General features: G+C 40.1%; 1 protein-coding gene across 9 annotated transcripts in view; it reads right to left on the reverse strand.

Moving 5' to 3' along the window:
- Positions 1–23,269, reverse strand: part of CPEB1 (cytoplasmic polyadenylation element binding protein 1) — a 96,727-nt gene that overhangs the window by 68,414 nt on the left and 5,044 nt on the right. For 7 of the 9 annotated variants that reach the window (XM_082388385.1, XM_082388386.1, XM_082388384.1 and 4 more), the window contains exon 2: positions 10,853–11,027. The exons of 1 other annotated variant lie outside the window; for it this stretch is intronic. In XM_082388385.1, the coding sequence (XP_082244511.1) occupies positions 10,853–11,027 (175 nt within the window). Of the gene's footprint in view, positions 1–10,852; positions 17,217–23,269 lie in introns of those variants that run through there. One more of the 9 variants, XM_082388389.1, reaches the window with a different exon arrangement.

Raw genomic sequence — 23,269 nt, forward strand, 5'->3', positions numbered from 1 at the left:
TCCGTTTTACAAGATGAAAAGAGTTATGCGGATGGATGGTGGTGACTTTTGCACAACTATGTAAATGTATCTAATATCACTGAACTGTACACTTAAAAATGGTGAAGATGGTAAATTTTATTTTGCCACAATAAAAAAGAAAAAAATCTTAGATGTTATCAATATTGAATGTGGGAGCAGAATTTATTTGAATTTTTTTTTTTTTGGCCACACCACACAGCAGGCAGGGATCTTAGTTCCCCAACCAGGGATTGAACCCACACCCCCTGCAGTGGAAGCGCAGAGTCTTAACCACTGGACCACCAGGGAAGTCCCAGTAATTCAACTTTTAAAAATACATGACCCCAGGGCTTCCCTGGTGGCACAGTGGTTAAGAACCTGCCTGCCAATGCAGGCAGGGGACACGGGTTTGCGCCCTGGTCCGGGAAGATCTCACATGCTGCGGAGCAACTAAGCCCATGCGCCACAACTACTGAACCTGCACTCTAGAGCCCGTGCGCCACAACTACTGAGCCCATGTGCCACAACTACTGAAGTCTGTGCACCTAGAGCCCATGCTCCACAACAAGAGAAGCCACCGCAATGAGAAGCCCGTGCACCGCAACGAAGAGTAGCCCCCACTCGCCGCAACTAGAGAAAGCCGGCGCACAGCAACAAAGACCCAATGCGACCAAAAATAAATAAATAATTAATTAATTTAAAAAAAAACATGACCCCAGCAATGCTCTCATGACTGCATTCTTCATATACACCCACCACCATAATCACTGCCACCATTTAGTAAGTGCAGTTATAGGCATTATTCTAGGTACTCAATACACATATCTTACTCAAGCTTCACAAAAATCCTATAAATGGGTACTATTACTATGCCTGTGTTACAGAAATTTAATCTCTAACGTTAGAGCAAATCAGTAGCACAGCCACGATTTGTTCTCAAGTAATCTGCATCCAGAGCCCGCACTTTACTTTGTGTAGGTTTATTATGAAATGGGCAAATTGAATATGCTTTTTCAAAACTATACTTGAATCTCCCCACTTCAGAATACGTGTTTACATTTATACCACCATATAGTGGGTTAACAAACAATCTGGAAGAACCAAGAATGGCTCCATTAGATGGAGCAAGATCAAACAGACAATGGAACACGTTAGGCAGGAGAATGTGAAAAAGTTTTCAGAGGTGATAACCAAGCCAATCTTGAAAAAGGGTAGGATTTTTTTCTAGGTAGAGAATACTCAATTAAGTATTCTGCTTAACAATTCTTCTATGTACCAGAATAGCATTCCCTCCATGATTTCATCTAACTCAGTGATTTTAATTATATACTAATATTTAAAAGAATCTCAAGAAACGCACCAGACAGTATAAAGGAAAAGAACCCTGGGACACAGTTCTAGAGACCTTTTCTGGGTTGACGGCAGATCATACATGCTACATGTATTCTTTTAACTGAAGAAACTATTTTATAATATAAACAAAAAACAAAATTAAGTTAGCTTTATACCCTGATTGACTGAAATTTTGAAGTGTGACAATAATTAAGGTCTACAAAGATATGGAGAAAAGCTCTCATGAAATCCTGACTGGATTGTACATTGATAAATTCACTATGAAAAAGAAGTCAGCAATGTAAAGTTTAAAGATAGTATACCTAATTACCCTGCAATTCACGTCTAGGCACATACGCTAAAGAAATTCTTGTTATATGCACACAAGGAGATATAAACAAGGATGTTCACCAAAATACTGTTTACAACAGCAGAAAAATGGAAGAGACCTAAACATCTGCCAGCAGAGGATCAGGTAAATAATGTATACATTTATATAAAATACTAATACACAGCAATTAAAATGCACTGGTTTGACTTAGATATCGATATGGACACACTGTAAACGTAATGATACACTGGGGGTGGGTAGCATATACCAGAAAGACAATATATGTTATACTATTTATGTAAACCTTTAAAGCAGGGGTCCCCAACCCCCAGGCCTCGGACCGGTACCAGTCTGCAGCCTGTTAGGAACCGGGCCACACAGCAGGAGATGAGCAGCGGGCAGGCGAGTGAGCGAAGCTTCATCTGCCACTCCCCATCGCTCGCATTACCACCTGAACCATCTCCCCTGACCCCATCTGAGGAAAAACTGTCTTCCACAAAACTGGTCCCTGGTGCCAAAAAGGTTGGGGACCGCTGCTTTAAAGCACGACATTTAGGAATAGGTATGAGGGGTCTTCTTAGGTGCTGGTAACATTCTGTTTCTTAATTTGAGCTATGGTTACATGGGTGTATTTCTTTGTGATAATTCACCCCATTGTATACTTACTTGTGTACTTTCCTGAATGTACGTTCTATTTACATAAAAAATTAAAACACACAAAGCAATGTTTATGGACAAATATGTAAAAGTATAAAGGAAATACACCAACTTTAGGAGAGTTGTTACCTCTAGGAGAGAGAGTAGGGGGACTTCCCTGGTGGTCCAGTGGTTAAGCACCCGTCTTCCAAAGCAGGGGACGGGGGTTCGATCCCTGTTCGGGGAACCAGGATCCCACATGCCACGGGGTAACTAAGCCTGTGAACTCTAGAGCCCGCGTGTCCCAACTAGAGAGCCTGCATGCTGCAACTACTGAGCCCATGCACTCCGGAGCCTACACGCCACAACTAGAGAGAAGCCCACCCACCGCAACAAAGAGCCCTTGCACTGCAACAAAAGATCCCACATGATGCAACTAAAGACCCGACGCAGCCAAATAAATAAATAAATATTTTTTAAAAAAGATGGAGCTGGCCTCAAGGAGAGTAGGGGAAACAGACAAACACAGCAAACGCAAAGTTTTATTTGATGTTTCATGTTGCCTCAAAAAGTTTCAAACATGTCAAAATCTTAACATTTGTTAAAGATGGGTGGTAGATACACAGAGGTAATTGATTTTCTACTCTTTTCTCTATTTTGAAATATTTAATACTAAAAAATTCTCTACAAAAGCAAAACAAGTACATTTAAATCCCACCATTCAGAGATAACTGCTGTTTTAAAAATGTTGACAGCTCTACTGAGGCATAATTGACATAATAAACTGCACATATTTAAAGTACAAATTTTGATGTTTCAGTATGTTACTTCCATGGGACCACCACCACAATCAAGATAATGAATATATCCATCATCCCCAAGTTTCCTCATGCCCCTTTGTAATCCCTCCTCTTCCCCATCCCTGTGCCCCTTTCCCCACCAAACTACGGATTTGCTTTCTGTCACTACAGACTAGTTTGTATTTTTTAGAATTCTATGTAAATGGAATTTTAAGTATATTCTCTTTTTTTGTCAGGCTTCTTTCAACTGAGTATTATCATCCTGAGATTCATCTATGCTGTGGCACACATTGATAAATAATATTCTTTTGTATGGACATGCCACCATTTGTTTATCCATTTCCCAACTGATGGACATTGGGGTTGTGTCCACTTGCTGGCTATCACAAATAAAGAGATTACGAACATTTGTGTACAAGTCTGTCTATGGATACATGCTTTCATTTTTGTTGAGTGTAACTAGAACTGCCTAAAACTGTCAAGGTCATCAAAAACAAGGAAAGTGAGAAACTGTCACAGTCTAGAAGAGCCTAAACAGACATGGGACTAAAAGTAATATGGGATCTTAGTACAGAAAAAGGACATTAGGCAAAAAATAAGAAAATCAAAATTAAATATGCCCTATAGTGTCAATACTGGTTCATTAGTTGTGACAAATGTGACAGAAATTCACCATACTAATGTCAGATGTTAACAACAAAGGAAACTGGATGGGAATATATTCAAGAACTCTTTGCACTACTTTTGTAATTTTTCTGTAAGTCAAAAACTATTCTAAAACAAAAGTTTCTTTAAAAAATCTATGAGTGGAACTGCTGGGTCATATGGTAGGTAAGTGTTTAACTTTTTAGGAATCTACCAAACTGTTTTCCAAACGGTTGTACCATTTTGTATTCCCCCCAGCAGTTTATGAAAGTTCCACATCTTCCACATTCATGTCAATTCTTGGCATGGTCAGTCTTCTTAATTTCAGACATTCTAAAAGGTGTGTACATCATTAGTATTTTAATATAAAAAATTTTGGTGTATATTTTGCCAAGATATGCGTGTACACACACTTGCATAGTCTTTTCAAACAAGATCAGCAAGATCAGATTTCCTGGTTCCTATTGGAAAATGGGCAGCTGCCTAAATCCAAATCTCTCCATATATCCTCCAAAAACCACATGGATCAACAAAAGTGAATAAAACCACTCGCAGACTGAAACTACAGAATATTTAGAAAACAGAATACCATAAACTTAAATTTGCATGTAAGAGGGACTCAAATTTCTAAAACTCAACAGTATGTATATCCAGCTCTGGAGCTCACATTAGAAAAGACCATCAGGCAGCAGCAACCAAACAGAAAACGACACACACAAAAATCATTTACAGTAGCATTAGACAGACACCTACCCAGACCCAGAGATAAACCTAAAAAAGGATGTCCAAGATGTCTATAAAACATTGAGAAAAATTAAAGACCTGATAAATGAAAGGATACACCAGCTTTATGAATTCAAAGATTTGTCGTCAACATACCAATTTTCTACAAATTGATTCACAGATTCAATGAAATCGCAATCAAAATTCCAGCAGAGTTTGGGGGTGGGAGTTGGGGGTGGGTGGAACGACGTGACACTGACAAGCTGAATCTATGACCATGTGGAAATACAAAAATCCAAGAGGAACCAAGAATCATGAAGGACAAAGCCAGAGGACTTCACTACCAAATATCAAAATCTACTATAAAGTTGTAGTAACTAAGACAAGGACAGATAAACAGCTCAGTGGAAGAAAACCGATATGCACAGACAACACATATACTTGATTTATCAGCAAGATGACAGCAGTGCAATGAAAAGGGATTTTTTTTTCAACATAGTACTGGGTCAACTGGCTATCCATGCAGAAAAAAATGAATCTTGACCTTCCACCTTACACCATGTACAAAATTAATCCCAGATGGGTTGGAAATCTAAGAGTGAAAGGTAAAACAATAATGTTTTTAAAACGAGACACAGAATATCTTCATGACTTCACGTTATTCAAAAAATACCAATTAAAAGTATAAAAACAAGCTACAGGTTGGGAGAAAATATTTTTATTCTATATATCAAAGAACTCATATGCAGGATATATAAACAGTAAACAGGAAAGAGCATCAAGTAAACAGGAAAAAGGCAGGTAACCGTAAAGAAATATTAGGGTAAGACCTGAAAAGGCACTTCAGGAAAGAGGATATCCAAAGGTCAACAGACATATGAAAAGGTGTTCAACTTCATGAGTCATCAGGGAAATGAAAATTAAAACTGCAACAGAGATGCCATTACATACTCACCAAAATGACCAAAGTGAAAAAGACAATACCAATTGTTAGTGAGGATGTGGAACTAACCCAAACCATCTGACATTGTCACAAGTGTAAACTGGTGCACTTGCTGTGAAAAACTGGCAGCATCTATTAATGCTGAAATCACACATACCCTATAAGTCAACACTCTCCTAGGAGTACACCCAAAAGAAATAAGTTCACCAAAAGACATGTTCACAGCAGCACTATTCATAATGGCCCCAAATGTCTATTAACAGTAGAATGAATAAGCCAGAATGAATACTCATACAACAGAATACAGTACAGCAATGGGAACAAATGATCCACAACCACTGGCTGTGATATGGATGAATCTCACAGCTGAAGAGTACATATTTATGATTCTATTTATGTTAAGTTCAAAAACAAGCAGAACTAATGCATGCATCTAGAAGTCAGCATGGTGGTTTACCCTTCACTAGTTAAGAGACTGCAGGATTTCTGGGGGCTTCTGGTCTATTGCCTCTATATATGAGTGGATATATACAAGATACGTTTGGTATGTGAAAATACATTGAATTTGCATATTTATCACAGTAGAAGTATCATACATACTTTTCTGTATGTATGTTATACTTGGATTAAAAGTTAAATTTTTAACTGTTAAAGCCATATATTAAGGTTCTACAAAAAATTTATTTTGTGGGAAACAAGACTTCCCAAGAGTAATTTCAACTGTCTCCTGTTAGCTGGGACTGAATATAGTAAAATTATTATTATTATTATTATTATTTTTTTTTTTGGCTGCATTGGGTCTTCGTCGCTGCACGCGGGCTTTTCCCTACTTGCGGAAAGCGGGGGCCACTCTCCGCTGCGGCGCGCGGGCCCCTCACCGCAGCAGCCTCTCCCGTTGCGGAGCACAGGCTCTAGGCGTGCGGGCTTCAGCAGTTGTGGCACGCGGGCCCAGTAGTTGTGGTGCGCGGGTTCTAGAGCTCAGGCTCAGTAGTTGTGGCACACGGGCTCAGTCGCTCTGCGGCATGTGGGATATCCTCCCAGACCAGGGCTCGAACCCGCGTCCCCCACACCGGCAGGCAGATTCCCAACCACTGTGCCACCAGGGAAGTCCCTGAATATGGTAAAATTTATTTCAGAATAGCTTTTCAGACAATTTAGTGATGATACTCCAGAATAAAAAAGGAAACCATCTCAGTCAGAAATTCAATACATCTGGCTACAGTTATACACTTCTTCGGTCCTAAATTGAAAGTCAGCAGTTCATCTAGATCTGGGTGCCGGTTACATGCTTGTGTTCAGCTGGAGACAGTGTGAGTTCTTCACTTATGATATGTACTTTTCTGTATGTGTATTACACTTAAATAAAAAAGTCTTAATCAGTGTTTCAGACCCACACCTTACTTACTGTGAACTACTCTGACTAATCTATCCCTTTTCTCAGGGAGTTAACATGAAACTTTTTCCTCCAGTCACCGCCCCCAGCCCATCCAGTAGTTAAGATGTCCCTTAATCTTACCAATTTTCACACTTTACAGACACTAAATACTCAGTTCATTTATGCTTTAATCACATGTCCATTTACAGCCCATTTCCTTCCTTCCTCAGAGTTTAATATTGATAGATTATGGTTTAAGGGACTAGGGCGTGGGGAAAGGGCCCTCTAGGTAGCAGACACCCCTCTCATGAGGAGTTGCTTGGGTAAGGGATCCAGCTCTAGCCTAACCTTCCAGCCCCATCCCAACTCCTACCACCCCACACACAACAACAAGGGCCATCTTGGTGGGATGCTAGCCCAAAAGCTCAGGCCTTCTGCAACTTCTCCTGAACCACAGGAAGTCACAACTTCCCTGTGTGTCAACTGGTGGCAATCAGACAGCTCCAGCCAGCCTCCTCCCTCCCTGCCCCACATCTTCTCTCAATTTCTCTTTCATCTCTACTCAGTCAAGGACAGAGAGCAAGTCTGCTGCCTAACAATGGGCTCAACCTTGCCTTGCTTCTTGGAAGCCCCCTCAATCTATACAAATGCTTCTCTTGGAAGACACTTCCCTCGCTTGGCTTGACAGCGGAAGCAGCATTGCGCCCCACTGTGCTCCACTAAGAGGGGAGAGAATCACTTCAAATGCTGCCCTCCCTAAGCAGTCTTCTTACACAGACCAGGGAAAGGCTGAGATGATGTTTGTGGTAGTAGGGACAGCTCCTTGGCCTCTTCGTATCTGTGAAGCCAGAGAGGTGTATCTGGCTCAAACTCTTGGGGACTGTCATTGTACCACAGGTCATTTAACACCTCTTCAATTTCAGCTTTGGACCCCAATGCTAATTCTGAAGCAACAGTAAAAAAAAAAAAAAAAAAAAAACTACTCAACATCCAGTTACAATGAAATAGCTTTCTCTTCTTCAAGGTGTGTTTCAAATGCTGCTTCATCCAAAAAGTGTTTCCTAGTTCCCTAACCAGTACAGTCTCTCCTTGCTTTGACCCTGCCACAGCACTTTCCCAATAATACCTTATCAACTGAGCGTGCAATTCTGATACTACTCACTGCATACTATATGCAATGAAATTTTGTCACAGCTAACACACAGCCTTGTAAATGACAATGCAAACATTTGCTCAAATGAAAAAAATAAATGGTACATAACTATTGCAAATTTAGGTATACCTATATGAAACAAGGTGTGCAATTAAAATTAAATGCGCCTATGCAAAATTCAAAAAGCAATGTGAAACACTAGCCAAGATACACCATTTTTAACAAGTTGTTTTTATTATAAAACATGTTTGGGGACTTTCCTGGTGGCACAGTGGTTAAGAATCTCCCTGCCAATGCAGGGGACACAGGTTCGAGCCCTGGTCCGGGAAGATCCCACATGCCGTGGAGCAACTAAGCCCATGAGCCACAACTACTGAAGCCCACGCACCTACAACCTGTGCTCCGCAACAACAGAAGCCACCGCAATGAGAAGCCCACGCACCACAATGAAGAGTAGCCCCCGCTCGCCGCAACTAGAGAGAAAGCCCGCGTACAGCAACGAGGACCCAATGCAGCCAAAAAATATAAATTAATTTATTTATTTAAAAAAACCCATGTTTGTCACAGAAGAACCAGTAGGGGAAAGCACACAGAAAACAAATTACCCATTACACCTTCACTGCTACATTTATGTCTTGTCATTCCAGTCTTTTTTTATACATATATACATACCTGAGACCGTACTGTTTTGCACTTTGCTTTTTCACTTCAGGTACTGTGATTATCTATATCACTAAGTAGCCTTCTACAAACATCATACTAATAACCACAGAACATTCCACTGCATGGTTACTTCAGCTTTTGTTGTCATCAAATTGTCCTTCGTAATAATACTGTGATAACCAATCTTGTTCTTAGGTTTTTATAATTCTGATTATCTCCTTAGGTAATAGGATTACTTCTGACCAGAAGCTGCAAATTCACGTTAAAGTTCCTCATGGAAAATACATGCCCAAGTTTACTTGCTCATTAAACACAAGGTGGGTTTTCCTGCTGGGGAAACCTGGGAAAGCTGCTCTCTGCTCTAGGCCAGGCAGCCCTGCCTCACCACTCAAGACCAAGAGCCCACAGCCCTGCGCCAACATCTCAGGTGGGGACAAGGAGAGAGCTGACCATACCGTGGGGGCTAGGTATGTGCGAAGAAAGGCCCAGAACACCTTGACCAGAACCTCTCCTACAATCCCTTGAGGTCCCTTCAAACTGCAGTATTGCTTTCCTTATTGAGCCCCCCAGGAGAACTCTGTGAGGCATTTGGGGAGGTACCATTCTGCCCTACAGCTGGAAAAACTATCTACTTTATCTCACTGCCCAAGGTCAACCTTACAACCCAGGTTTCCCTATTTCTTCAAGGTACTCTTCTTGAACCCATGCCCTGAGAAGGCCCTGAAGAGGCCAAGAAGTCTGTACCTTGTAGTCTGGCCAGTGAGTGACCTGGGCACAGTGGAATGGTAACACTTTCACCAGTGCCTGGCATCTTGCCAGCGAGGCCACTGGGCGCCCTGGCCAACTGCAAACGTACACTCCTCAAAGCTCCTGTCTCACTGACCAGGAGCCTTCCCCTCACACAAGTCAACAACCTAGCATTAGCTGAAAAATACTTTGCTATAAACCATAAAAGTTCCAGCATGTCTGAAGCAACCCAGTGAAATTTAAGTCATTGTTGAGTGTCATTCTTATTGGAATGTAACTCATGCAACTTTCTGAAAAGAAAAAAACAACACATACATAGAACCAAGTAGGTTCTCTGAATTTTTAACTCAGCATAAGCTAAAGAATAAGGGTCAGCTCACAGCTGACTCCACAATTAACAGAAAACATTACATGTATACTCTTTTGGAAGTTGTAAGAGACAAGACCCACCCGTGTCTCCCAGCCCCCATGCTCTTCTCTCATTTCCCTTCCAGCACAATTTAATAAATAAATTCCATGAGGCCATCTCCTTCCTAACGGACTTCTCCCTTAAACATTTAGCTACTTTATGTTCACATGCTCCTGCATCTTTGTGGGAATTATTTCCAAGGCCAAGTTAAAAATAAATCAAAGAATTTGTAACTAAAAAACAGCAATTACCAGTCCTTGTTCTGAGAATCTGTGTGTTACCAGATATTTTCAAGGTCCGTTTAAAAAATTAAAAACATGCTCACTTTCATCTAAAATAATTCAAACAAAAAATATTCCATCAACATTCCTATAATATGTTGCAATTCCCACAAAAAGATTATGAAACACTGTTAGGACACCCAAGCCTCCTTGTGAAGAATCATCTTCAGGAGATGCTCCCCTTTCCCCCATTATTCTGTGGAATATACTAAATATCATAAAAATCAAATGCTTGTTGACTTGCACTCATTTTGAAAGAAATTAAATATTGAAAAGCTGCACCATTCCATACAGTAGCCACTAGTCCCACGTGGCTACTGAGCACTTGAAATGAAGCTAATTCAAATTGAGCTGTGCTCAAGTGTAAATGTAAAATATACACTGGATTTTGAAGTCTTAGTACTAACAAAAGAATATCTCACTAAGAGTTTTTTATGTTGATTACATGTTGACATGATATTTTGACTACGTTGGGTTAGATCAAGTATTAATTACACTTTTAAACTTTTCTAACGCAGCTATAAGGAAATCTATCTTAACATACATGACTCTACTGTAATTGTATATATAAATAGCCCTGTCACTTTGACCTATCCTTTTTCACCTAATCTTCTTGTGAATCATAAAAAAAATTTCTGTATTATAATCGAAGGAAGTCTTCACCCCAAAGGGGACCCAATCCACAAGGCAAACTACAAAAGGGGCAAGTGTTGTCAGAGATTCAAGGTCATTCTTCATAGGCATCACCAGGAAGCTGCCTAGAAACAGCTGTGTACACATGCCTAGCACATCCAAGTTTTCAAATCTAAGTCACCTGGCAAATGATCATGGATTCCTCGATTTACAGGTGTAGTGCAGACTCTACTGAAATCCAGAGAATTATCCAATATGGCATTTATCCTTCGAAAGATATTGGCATTGCTACACGTGGAGAGCGCAGGTGCTTCCTGATTGTCCCAGCAATCTTTTATCCTTCCTGCGTCTTCCTCCTAGACGCAGAAAAAAGATGTTTAGATTTTCTACTCTCCCTTTTGATAGAGACTTCACACCTCCTTTCTTCTAATCCAACACCACAAGTTAAAGTAACAAGGACTTGGGTTTCTTGCCTATATATTAAAATACTTCACTCTGAGCAAGGCACCCTGAGAGAACCATAAGAGGGAAAAACACTGAAATGTAAGATGCTGCCTCAAGAACCTTCTAACATAATGGGACATGTATAGGAAGTAGAATGGCATGGTAGCAGCAACATGAGCTTTAAGAACCAGACACACCTGGTTCAAATCTTGAATTTATCTACACAATAGATTATTTGGCAATAAAAAAGAATGAAGTACTGATGCATACTACAACACAAGTAAACCTCAAAAACATTAAGTCAAAGAAGCCAGTCACACAAGACCACAGATTATATGAGCCCAATTACATGAAACATCCAGAATAGGCAAATCTAAAGTAGATTAGTTGGGGCTTCCCTGGTGGTGCAGTGGTTAAGAATCTCCTGCCAATGCAGGGGACACGGGTTCCAGTCCTGGTCCAGGAAGATCCCACATGCTGTGGAGCAACTAAGCCCGTGCGCCACAACTACTGAGCCTGCGCTCTAAAGCCCGCAAGCCACAACCACTGAGCCTGCATGCTGCAACTACTGAAGCCTGTGCACCTAGAGCCCGTGCTCCACAGCAAGAGAAGCCACAATGAGAAGCCCGCGCACCGCAACGAAGAGTAGCCCCCACTTGCCGCAACTGGAGAAAAGCCCGCACACAGCAACAAAGACCCAACGCGGCCAAAAATAAAATAAATAAAATAAATTTATTTAAAAAAATAAAGTTGATTAGCTGCCTTCAACTGGGGATGTGGGGAGCAGGTTAGAGGGTCATGTCTAACAGGTACAAAAAAATTTTTTTTTTCAAAATTTCTTTTTGAGATAATGAAAATATTCTAAAATTAGACGACGGTGATGGTTACAAAACTGTAAATACATGTGTGGAAAGACGGTCTATATGCTTTGGAGTACAAATACTAAGTTTACCACTTAAGTATCTTCTTTGAGCCTTGGTGGCCTTAGGTACAAAATGGAGTACCACCTACTTTACAGCTGAAAGGTGAACTTTACGGTTATGCAAATTATATCTCAATACAGTTGTTTAAAAAGTTTGGTTCTGCCATTTATTGGCAGTTATTAATCTCTGTGCCACAGTTTCCCCATTTGTGAAAACGGAGTACCTACTAACCTTTTGATGAGATGTTTACAGCACTTAGCATGGTGCTGGCATATGGTAGCTACCATTTTACATCTGAAGATATAACCACAGGAAAAGACATGGTCAGGACCAAGAGTGGTACAAACACCACCCAAAGGGAATTGTTTAAATAAGTTATACAATTCCACATGGTCATTAAAAGTACTTACAACTCAGGTAAGACATTACTGAATGAGAAAAGCACTCCCAGATACATAAACATGAACTGAACCCCCACCCAAGTGATTCTTTTGGTATTCTCTATCTCAGCAAATAACACCACCATCCTCCAGGTGCCCTAGACAGAAATCTAGGTACCATTCTTCACTTTTCAATCTCCCTCACTCACCACATCCAATGCCTGACATATAAGCAATGAGATACTGGCTGACAGACTGAATCTTCTAAGGGGAGCCTGACTCATCAGTTCTATCATTCCCAATTACCTTGGGGGGAAAAAAACAGACCAAGTAAGGAAACTAGCACCTAAGATCTCGTAGCTGATCACTTCAAAACAAAATTTTAAAAGCCTGGTGCTATTCTGTTTAACCTATTAAAATCCAGGTATAAGCATGAGAATGACCAGAAACATTTACAATTTTATAAACTCTGCAGGATGGCCTTAAAGGGACAAATTCGAGTTCCATATCATTTTCAAGCTCTTGAAAGACTGTGAGGATGACCAGAATACACAGTCCTGCAAGGTTGTTTTCCCAAGCCCTCCAGAGAGGTCCCATCGAGAATGGTTAAATCCACTGACACAAGGCCCTTTTCACAACTGTAAATTTCTAAGATGATTTTCAACTTCACTAAGGCAACTTCACAAGGGCTAAGATAATAAGCATTTATAATCAATCTGCGGATCTTAAGGCTACATGCTTCATTCATTCCCTGCCTAATAACCATTAACCAATTGCCTGCTATCTACAGCAGCATTCTAAGGGTAGGCAGGTTACACAGAGACTCAGTCAAAAAAATTTTTGAAGTCTAGAAAGGGAACTAAGACCTGATTATGTCGTGAACAATCACAACACAAGCTACAATGTGCTGTAAACATACACTGTCCTCTGAGCCGAGGGGACTCAAAGGAAGAGAATGTGCCTGGAAGTGAGAGTAAGACGAAGGTCTGAAGAATACAGAGAACAGAGCAGCATTATCAAAAGTGGTACAGCAAGGCGGAGCGTTAGGTATGGGAGAAGAGAGCAGACTGGAAAGAAGGTCTATATGCTTTGGAGTACAAATACTAAGTTTACCACTTAAGCATCTTCTTTGAGCCTTGGTTACCTTAAGTACAAAATGGAGTACCACCTACTTTGCAGACTTTGTGGTAATGAGAAATTAAAGTGCCTGGATACGCTCAATAACTTATTAGGGACAAATGTCTCCCAACTCCATCACTGTTACTCATAAGTATGCTTTCAACTTATCCTAATCAAGTTCACAGAAAAGCTTACAGCACATAACTAGAGGGCTTTTTGCCTTTATGGTTTGAAACTACCACTCATAATTCTTTAAAATCTGAACCCACACCATGCAGCTATGTTCGCTAGTTCAGGAATAAGATCCTAAAATGTTATACCTATTTGTATGCCATAACAAATCTAGATTTGCCCTATTTTGGAAACCCCGGCCTTGTCTTCAAATACCATATAACCCGGGATCAACATGGTGATGAAAGGGCCATTCCTTTAGGTCAAAATCCTGGTTTGTGGATATTTGTCATAAATGAATGCCAACTCTACCACCTTCTGGGTTTGTTTTCATTAAGTTTGCCTTTAATCAACAACAAAATATCTACACTGCAGACCACTTTCAAGACTATTACCTGATTCCTCAAAAGCCAGCTGAAAGATTTATGGAAGACTGTCTGAATGGGACACAGTTTATCTACTCCTCCTGATGGAGTTTTAAGCCTGGGGTTCCATGGATTGGAATCCACTGACTCCCTTTGCAACATGTTCATGCCAAAAATTTTTCTGAGAATAAAGTTTTCTAATTAATCAGATATTTTTAGTTAATAGCACTGGTCTTGAACATTTTGTTTTTTTACCTATTATACAGCAAAAGAAAGTAATATACTTAGATATCCCAAAAAAAGTGGTTCTGACACGTACTTTGGCAATTTGGTCTAAATTTTTTAGTAAGTAATAATAAAGCTGAATAAAACCTCTTTAGCATGTACACTCAGGATTTTGAGGATACTGTTTACCACAATTTTTGAACGGCACTTATATGACTACCCACTCAGAAAAATGTCATTCAGACCAAGATAAGGAAACGTTACAGTTTCCCCTAATGAGTTGATATGTTTTCCTTACATTATGGGAAAATGTAAATCTAGCCAAGTTTCCATGTTTGCTTTAGTCTCCTGGTCACTCAAAGCCAGTTTCTGTTTGAATTTCAATGGCTCTACAGCTGTTAAGAAATGCTTCTCTAACTTTCTCCTTGGTCCTTGCTTGTCCATTCTTAATTAAACTTCCACCTCAAGTCTTCTGTGCAAGAATGTAAGGAATAAAAATTTATCAGGTTGATCCATATGAAGTTGTCAATATCCTACCTTTTCTGACCAACAAAATGACAGTGTCACATAGTCTAATATTTCATAAATACTAAAAACCTGCTAGGTCAGATGTTGAGATTACTGAAATATGTAAAACATAATCCATGCCCTAGGGAGAACGAGGTAATTGGGAGAAAGAAAGAAAACCAGCTAGGTAAGTGGAGATCAAGGTAAGTACAAAATACTACAGAAGACATGAGTATATTTAAGGTACCTGGAATGGTTTAACAATTCAGACTTTTAAGCTAGGGATTAATGAAAAAGCAGAATTTCAATAAGCAAGTCTGAAGAAGAACATAATAGACAAAGAACAAGCACAGAGTGGATACAGAACACAGTAAATTCAAGGAAAGGGAGTGCAGGAACAAGACTGGGCAGGGAGGCTCACCAGGAATAAAGGAGATAAGGCTGCAGGTCCTTATCTGCAGAAAGAGACCAGATACAATACTCAAGATACCACCTCCTCTTCATTCATGATCTCACTTCCCTCTCTCTTCTCCACTGGTTCCTTCCCATTAGTCTGTAAGTATGCTCAAGGCTCTCTCATCTTAAAAAAAAACACATCTTCCTTGACTTAAAACATTCTGTTAAGCCACTGCCTTCTTCCTTTTGCTCTACCACCAATCTTTTAGAAAATATGCTATATTTACTTCTGAACCTCCTGTTCATCCTTCCTCTCAACCCATAATATCCTGCCAGCATGTCCTTCTCCCCCCAAAAGAAACTACATTAATGACTTGAGTTGCCAAACCCAACCGATACTTCAAATCTATCTTACTTGACTGACATCTTTGGGTATCTGATCCTCAGCTACTCTCCATTCATTTAATTCAGGAACCACTTTCTCCTGGCTCTCCCTTTACTTTTCTGGTTATTCTTCAGTTTCTACAGAATGCATTTAATGCCCAATATTCTTTTCGCTCTATAGACTCAGTCTGGAAAAGGAAATACTACAATTTCCAGGACAGGTTTGTGAGAACATTAAGGGAATATTTAATACCAAGACTGCTCAAGAATACATAAAACACATGGTCACTGTAACTGTAGCTCTTGTCACACTTACCTGTCAAACTGTTTGCTGTATACATAGTTAGCTCTGCATTTGATAAACTGTAAGATCTTTCAAGGCCTTTATCAAAGTAGCACCCAACATAATATCTACTAAATTTGCAGGCACTCAATACAGATACCACAGGAAAGGCAGACCCATATTATATTCCTTTCATAGGTATTTTTACCACCTCCATCACAACCTCCATAAATTGTAGTGACTCTTAATTGTTAAGACAAGAACAAAACCAATATTCACTCATCAATTCTATCTCTTTTCACTGTCAAAGCTCTTGGCCACTCAAAGTCATTTCAGGATTTGGGATTTTAAGTTTGGAGCAGAGACGATTCCACATGAACAAAAAACAAGGAACCCACGAACAATATGACCTCGTGCTTGGGGACCCAAAGATTACAATTATATTTACTGATTACATTCTCACCATACACCAGGAGCCATTCTGGGGACAGAGGATAAATAAGACAGCCCCAGCTCCCAAGGAATTAGTCTAATGGGAACACAAGCACATAAACAAGTAAGTTATATGCTATATCGTAAGCCTAATAAACATACATAGAAATTAGAAAGGATAGTAGGTAAGTAAAAAGGTTAAAAGGTTTTGTCAAACAGGCATATTAGGGATGGGAAGGGCATTCTAGGCAAAAACAGTAACATGTACAAAGGCAAAAAGGTACGAAACAGAGGAATACTTTTAGGCAACCAGAAGTACACTATTACTAGAATTTTAAATGCAAGGGATACTATCCTATGACCCAGCAATTGCACTCATTCTCCTCCATGCAAGAGAAATGAATACATAGGAGGATAAAAAGGTACGTCCAAGAACAGTCACATAGTTTCATTATTATACTCAAAATCTGAAAAGAAACAAAAATTAATGCTTGTTGCATTAGTGGTCCCCAAGACCACCCCCAGGTTCAATGATTTACAAGGACAACTCACAGGAGTCAGTATTCAGGCGTATTCAGCATATATTCAGTCAGAAAATACAGAGCAAAACCAGTAAAGGGAAGAAGCACATGGGGCAAACCCTGGGGGAAACCAGGTGCAAGTTTCTAAGGGTTTTCCTCCCAAACGGGTCACAGAGGACATGCTTAATTCCCCCAGCAACAAACTGTCACAACACTTGTGAAATGTTGCCAACTAAAGAAGTTTGGCACCCAGGGGTTTTATTGAGGGCTGGTCACATAGGCAGCCTCTGTCTGTAATATACAAAAATTCCAGACTCCAAGAGGAAAGCAGATGTTCAACACAAACCATATTACTATACCTAAACCATATTACTAAACTTAAAGCTAATGATTTACTATACCTAATATAGTTTATGTATAGTAAATCATTCTTACCAGTTCTTGGAATGGTGGGAACTCAAAATCCAAGTTCCCAGACACCAGCCAAAGGACAGCAGTGAGACCTGCTATGTTAACTCTTTTCTGCACACCCATAAGCATAAGTATGTCTAAATTGTTCACATCTGTAACATGTAAGATGGATAATTATTCACATCTCTAATGTAGTACTGTACAGCAAAAACAAACAAAACTTCTGTACTACACTCCAACTTACAGAAACCTCACAGACACTAAATTGTGGGGGGAAAAACAAGGCCAAACTCAAGAGTACATGCTACATGATTTCATTTATAAGAAGTTAAAAAACAGGCAAAGCCAACTGATGAAATCAGAACAGTATTTAACTCTGTGTGTGTGTGTGTGTGTGTGTGTGTGTGTGTGTGTGTGTGTGTGCGTGGAGAGGGGGAGGGATATAGAGTGGAAAGGGCACAAAGGAACCTTACAGAGTGTTGGAAATGTTCTGCATCTTGATTTGTGATATATAAAAATAAACATAAATAAGTAAAAATACATAAAACTATATAAACATGTAAAAATTGATCAAGCTATACACTAACACTAGTGCCTTTTACTGCATGTATGTTACTACTCAATTTTTAAAAAGTTCAAGGAATAGACCAGTAGGGCTCAAACTTGGCCACTAAGCTGAAGTCAGACCATGACAGACTTTATACACTAAGGAACTGGACCTTATTCTGTGGCAGTAGTTCTCAAAGCAGGGTCTGTGTACCCACCCTTGTCAAAACTTTTTTCATAATTCTAAGATATCAATTTATTTTTCCACTGTGTTGACATTTGCACTGATGATACAAAAGCAATAGGAGTAGGTAAATCTGGCACCTTAGCAGAAATCAAGGCAATGTCAATAAACTGTAGCAAAAGTTATTGTATTCCTTATGGTATGAATTCCCAGAAAAAGCCAGATTTACAATGTCCTTGGGTAAACAGTAAAACTTTTATTAAATCTCGACCCTTGAGTACATGCCTTTAATATTCTCTGAGACACAGGACTTCCCTGGTGGTGCAGTGGTTAAGAATCCACCTGCCAATGCAGGGGACATGGGTCAAGCCCTGGTCCGGGAAGATCCCATATGCCGCGGAGTAACTAAGCCCGTGCACCACAACTACTGAGCGTGCGCTCTAGAGCCCACGAGCCTAGAGCCCGTGCTCCACAACCTCAAGGAGAAGCCCACGCACCGCGACGAAGAGTAGCCCCGGCTCGCCACATCTAGAGAAAGCCCGCGCGCAGCAATGAAGACCCAACACAGCCAAAAAATAATTTAAAAAAAAAATTTTTTTTTAAGTATTTGTGATTGAGTTTCAAGAAGAATTAGCCTCTTCTTTTTCCCATGAAATATTTTTTGTAATACCTGAAGAAACAACTGACATACTATGGTTATCAATTTTGGGTATTTGGCAAACATTCTCTTGAAAACAAAGTAAGCCAGTAGCTTCAAAAGATAAATCACTGTCAGTATCTGTTGCTAATGATAAAATTTGAACTTGGAAGAAAAAAAGAATTCTGGAAAAACTGTATTTGCCACCACTTGAACTTGACACCTTCCTCAATACTTTAAAAGACTTTTCTGATGAGACTGGTGGTGCTATTAACCAGTGGTCAACATTTGCAATACTGCACAACTCAGTGAACCAACATTTGTCAAATGATTAAAACATGATGTTACAAAATCAGACATGGGTAGATGACATCCAAAGTGCAAAACAGACCAATGCATTTTAACATAACAGAGCATGAAGAGTACATCCATACGGCTTCAGATTTCATGTTGCAACTATAGTTGGACCTTTATATCCTTGGGTTCCTCATCTGCAGATTCAGCTAACCACAGAGTAAAAATATTAGGGGAAAATATTCCAGAAAGTTCCAAAAAGCAAAAGCTGATTTTGCCATGCACTGGCCAACTATTTAATTGGCATTTATGTTGTATTTACAATTACTTACGTAGTATCAGGTACTGTAAGTAATCTAGAGATGATCTGAGGTATATGGAAGGATTGCGTGGGTTATAAACAAATACTATGTGATTTTACATAGGCAACTAGAGCATCCCGGATTTCCGGATTTTGGTATCCATGGGGGGTCCTGGAACCAATCCCCCATGGATACTGAAGGACAACTGGAATCTTTAAGAAGTTACCACTTGTTGGCGCCAAAGAGGAATAGCCAAATCACCTGAAAAGGCTATTAAAATATTTCTCCTCTTCCAGCTACGTATCTATGTGAGACCAAATTTTCCTCATATACATCTACCAAAACAACACATGGCAACAGATTACAGAGGCTGACAACAAAATCCAGCTTCTATTAAATCAGATACTAAAAAGGTAACAAATGTACAGAAAAATGCTCACTTTTCTCAGTTATTTTTTGTTTCGGAAAATACAATTGTTAATATGTAATAGATTTGTTATTTTTAAATGACTAATGGATAAATTTATTTTCAGTTTAAATTTCTAATGGATAAATATTAACAGATATGATTCACATGCACAAAGGCTCCTGAGGTCCTCAAAATTTTAAGAGTATAAAGGAATCCTGAGATGAAAATGTTTGAGAACCACTGCCTCATAGAATAGGTGATCAAATTTGCACTTTTCAAAGATCTTATAAGAACATCTCGGCAGGAATGCAAACATCCTGAAAGGCTCAAGAAACGTCTGTAAGATTTGATAGGGCAAAATGAATTTGCTAAAAAAAGAGTTTCAGAACAGAATGTGTGAGAGGGAAGAGGATCCTATGATGTCAGATCTCAAGGATTTAAGAGATGAATAAAGGGTGAGGCAGTAAAGATTGAGGGGGGCAGGTTACTCTGTACAAAAGCTTGATGGGGAAACTAAGAAACGCCAGTGAGGCTGGTCGCTGAAGGGGCTATTGTACTAGGAAAGGTCTAAACATGAGAGAGAGATGACCATGTTTACAGACAGAGATAAAAGATGTGGCAGGGACAACTGACCAAGAGGTCCTGAGGGTATGAGAGAAGATGGACACCAAGACACAAAACTGCTCTTTGAATAGGGAGGAGGACAATCCTTCAATAACTGGCAAAGAGGGACGGTAAAGGAAGCTAAGTCCAACTGCAGAGGGCAAGAAAAGGGCCTATATAACCAACCGTCCAGACCTTCGTTTCTTTTGTTCGTCACAAAAATTTATGAGCTTGTCTCAGTCTCATTACAAAGAAAAAGACATGCTTAGCAAAACTGAAAATCTTTCCCCAAGTCAACCAGGTTAACAGGGCATTAGTACTCAAATCAGGATCCCAGCCTGGCTCTGCTCTTCCTTCTGCATCAAGGCAGCCTGAAAAACAAGAGAGGAGGAGAGGAGAGACCAGGTCAGGGAACTGCTCTGTGACAACTCTGAAGCTGTGGGGGGAGCCTCTTACAAGGGCAGGGAAATACTGTTCTCAGCTTCATCTGACACATTCAGAAGTTTTAGCATTAAGAGAGCCTCCCAAACTCAGGCAGGGCAACATGAGCAGGAAAAGCAGCAGGATGGTGGAGCTGGCATAAGCTCCTAACTGGCAGAGGCAAATTCAGCCTCTTCCAAGTCCAAAAATCCAAAGGAAGTTTGAGTTTCATTTTTAAATTCCTGTATTAAATCAGCAACACCTCACTATTTATTCCGTGGAGAGGTGTGCGGGGGATTAGAAAGGATACAGGAAAATACCCTCTCATCCAGAGCTCACTATTCAGCTTGGGAGATACAACCGCCCATTAAGACCCAAGGACCAGGGCTTCCCTGGTGGCACTGTGGTTAAGAATCTGCCTGCCAATGCAGGGGACACGCGTTCGAGCCCTGGTCCGAGAAGATCCCACATGCCGCGGAGCAACTAAGCTAGTGCACCACAACTACTGAGCCTGCGCTCTAGAGCCTAGAGCCCGCGCTCTGCAACAAGAGAAGCCACCGCAATGAGAAGCCTGCACACCGCAACGAAGAGTAGCCCCCACTCGCCACAACTACAGAAAGCCCGTGCACAGCAACAAAGACCCAACGCAGCCAAAAATAAAAAAGACCCAAGGACCGCAGGTCTGAGAAATGTGTCTGGGAACAATAAGACCATTACTATGGCACAGCTCCACACAGAGTGGTAGGTGTTGAATAGGCAGGAATAACTAAGAAAGAGGATAGGAAAAGCAGACTGAAAATATTCATCCAAGGGAGACCTGAACTAGTGGTAGCAATGGAAATGGAGAACGGATAAAAGGATGTTACAGGGGTTAAGGGAGACAAGAGTTAGATCACATCAAGGCTTTATTGTTACAGAAACTGGGGAGAGGTTTCCAAACAAAAGCTACAAGTACGTATTTACCTAGCATCCATCTGTACTGGGGCCTTCAGGGTTAAAAAAAATTAAAACAAAAAAACACCCAAACACAGTTCTTTCCCCCAAGAGGACACCAGACCCTAGTCAGAAAAAAACTGACTAGTAATTGGGTGGAAGAGACAGAATTAGATTAGCCCCAGAGGATGAGGAAAAGGAAGAAATTGGTAGTTTTGAGATCTTCTAGGTTTAATATGCCTCAGACAGACACATTCATTCAGTAGGCTAATCAGAACTATGGTTCTTGAGAACAATCAGGGCAAAAAGAGCTCAACTTAAAACTTGACCTGGTGCTATAGGAACACACAGGCCCTCTGTAAAAGACAAAAATGAGCCAACAGAATGAGCCACGAGGAATGTGGCATCCACGGGGAGGAGGAGGAAGCCTGTGAGTGCCAGGACAAGAAAAGATCAGAGAAAAGAAGAAAAACTAGGAAGCCCCAGAGTCTTAGGAACCAAGTAGAAATTTTAAGTAAAATGAGATAATGAGAGATCAATATAACAAAGAGCAAGGTGCATGAATTCCAGAAATATCACTAGTCTGGAAATAAAGAGACCTGGGTTCCAGTTTTGGCTCTATCATCCTCTCACTGTATAAATAACCATTTTTCGTTCTAAGCTTAATTCTCCTCATCCATGAACATACTGAGACACTATAATCCGGGCTTGGTGTCAACTCCCAAGTTATACCTGGGAGGCAGACAGGTCTCCAACACCTCCTGAGCTTCAAAACAATTCCAAAATTACAGCTTAAAAAAGTCTCAGGAGAAAGGGCAGACTCAGGAGACAGATGGTGTCAGAGCCAGAAGCCAGGAGCACAAAGCCAGAATGCAGAGAGCACAGGTGTTAAGTAGCAAGAGATTAAGTGTTCTGTCAAAAGACACAAAGAAACCCAACCTGCCCTTCAAGGTAACTGCTTTCCTTCAACAAGAGAAGAGCTACTCCCACACCTTTATCAAAGAAAACTTCAGGCCACAGCACTAAACCTGTCAGGATGGTACATTTGTCAGCATATTATGCTGGCCAAGAATAAAGAAACCAGTCACACTATTATAGTCAAGTTACTCCCAGAATCAGCAGCTACAGGCAACTGTGACCCATTTCTGGCACGCAAATCAATCTTTAGACCTGCCCTCTGGGAATTCTCCAATTACCTCAAGGAAAGTCATCACAAAATGCCTTAAAAATCAAAAGGGTACTCTAACCATACAGGAATATTGAAAAGTGAAGCAGAATTCAAAGACTATCCATGCCTAAGTGTTCTTCTGCACCGCTGAAAGCAAAGCTCAACCCTATTTAATCAGGAATATTCCCCCCACACCTGTGTTACTTAAAAACACATTATATATTGAGTAGACAAAATAGTTCCTAACAAGAATCTTTTTAAATCCCAATAACAAAACTCTGAAAATTTTGTGTACAATGCAAATTTAACACTCTCCAATTTGAATACTGACTTTTTATTCCAAGTCAGGTAATTTCCCTATGAAAAACATGAAATGTTATACATATTATGTACTTTTTAGTTCAATCTTTTCAGCCAGTTGACTGTAACTGAAAAATGCCTTGTTTTGGGGGGTCCTATCTTCAACATAAAAACTTTCAACACCTGGAATCTGTGTGCTTACAGAAGATGACAAGCTCTCATACACAGGTATGACTAAAAT

The sequence above is a fragment of the Balaenoptera borealis genome, assembly GCF_965194805.1.
Source record: "Balaenoptera borealis genome assembly, chromosome: 3".
Taxonomy (NCBI): Eukaryota; Metazoa; Chordata; class Mammalia; order Artiodactyla; family Balaenopteridae; genus Balaenoptera; species Balaenoptera borealis.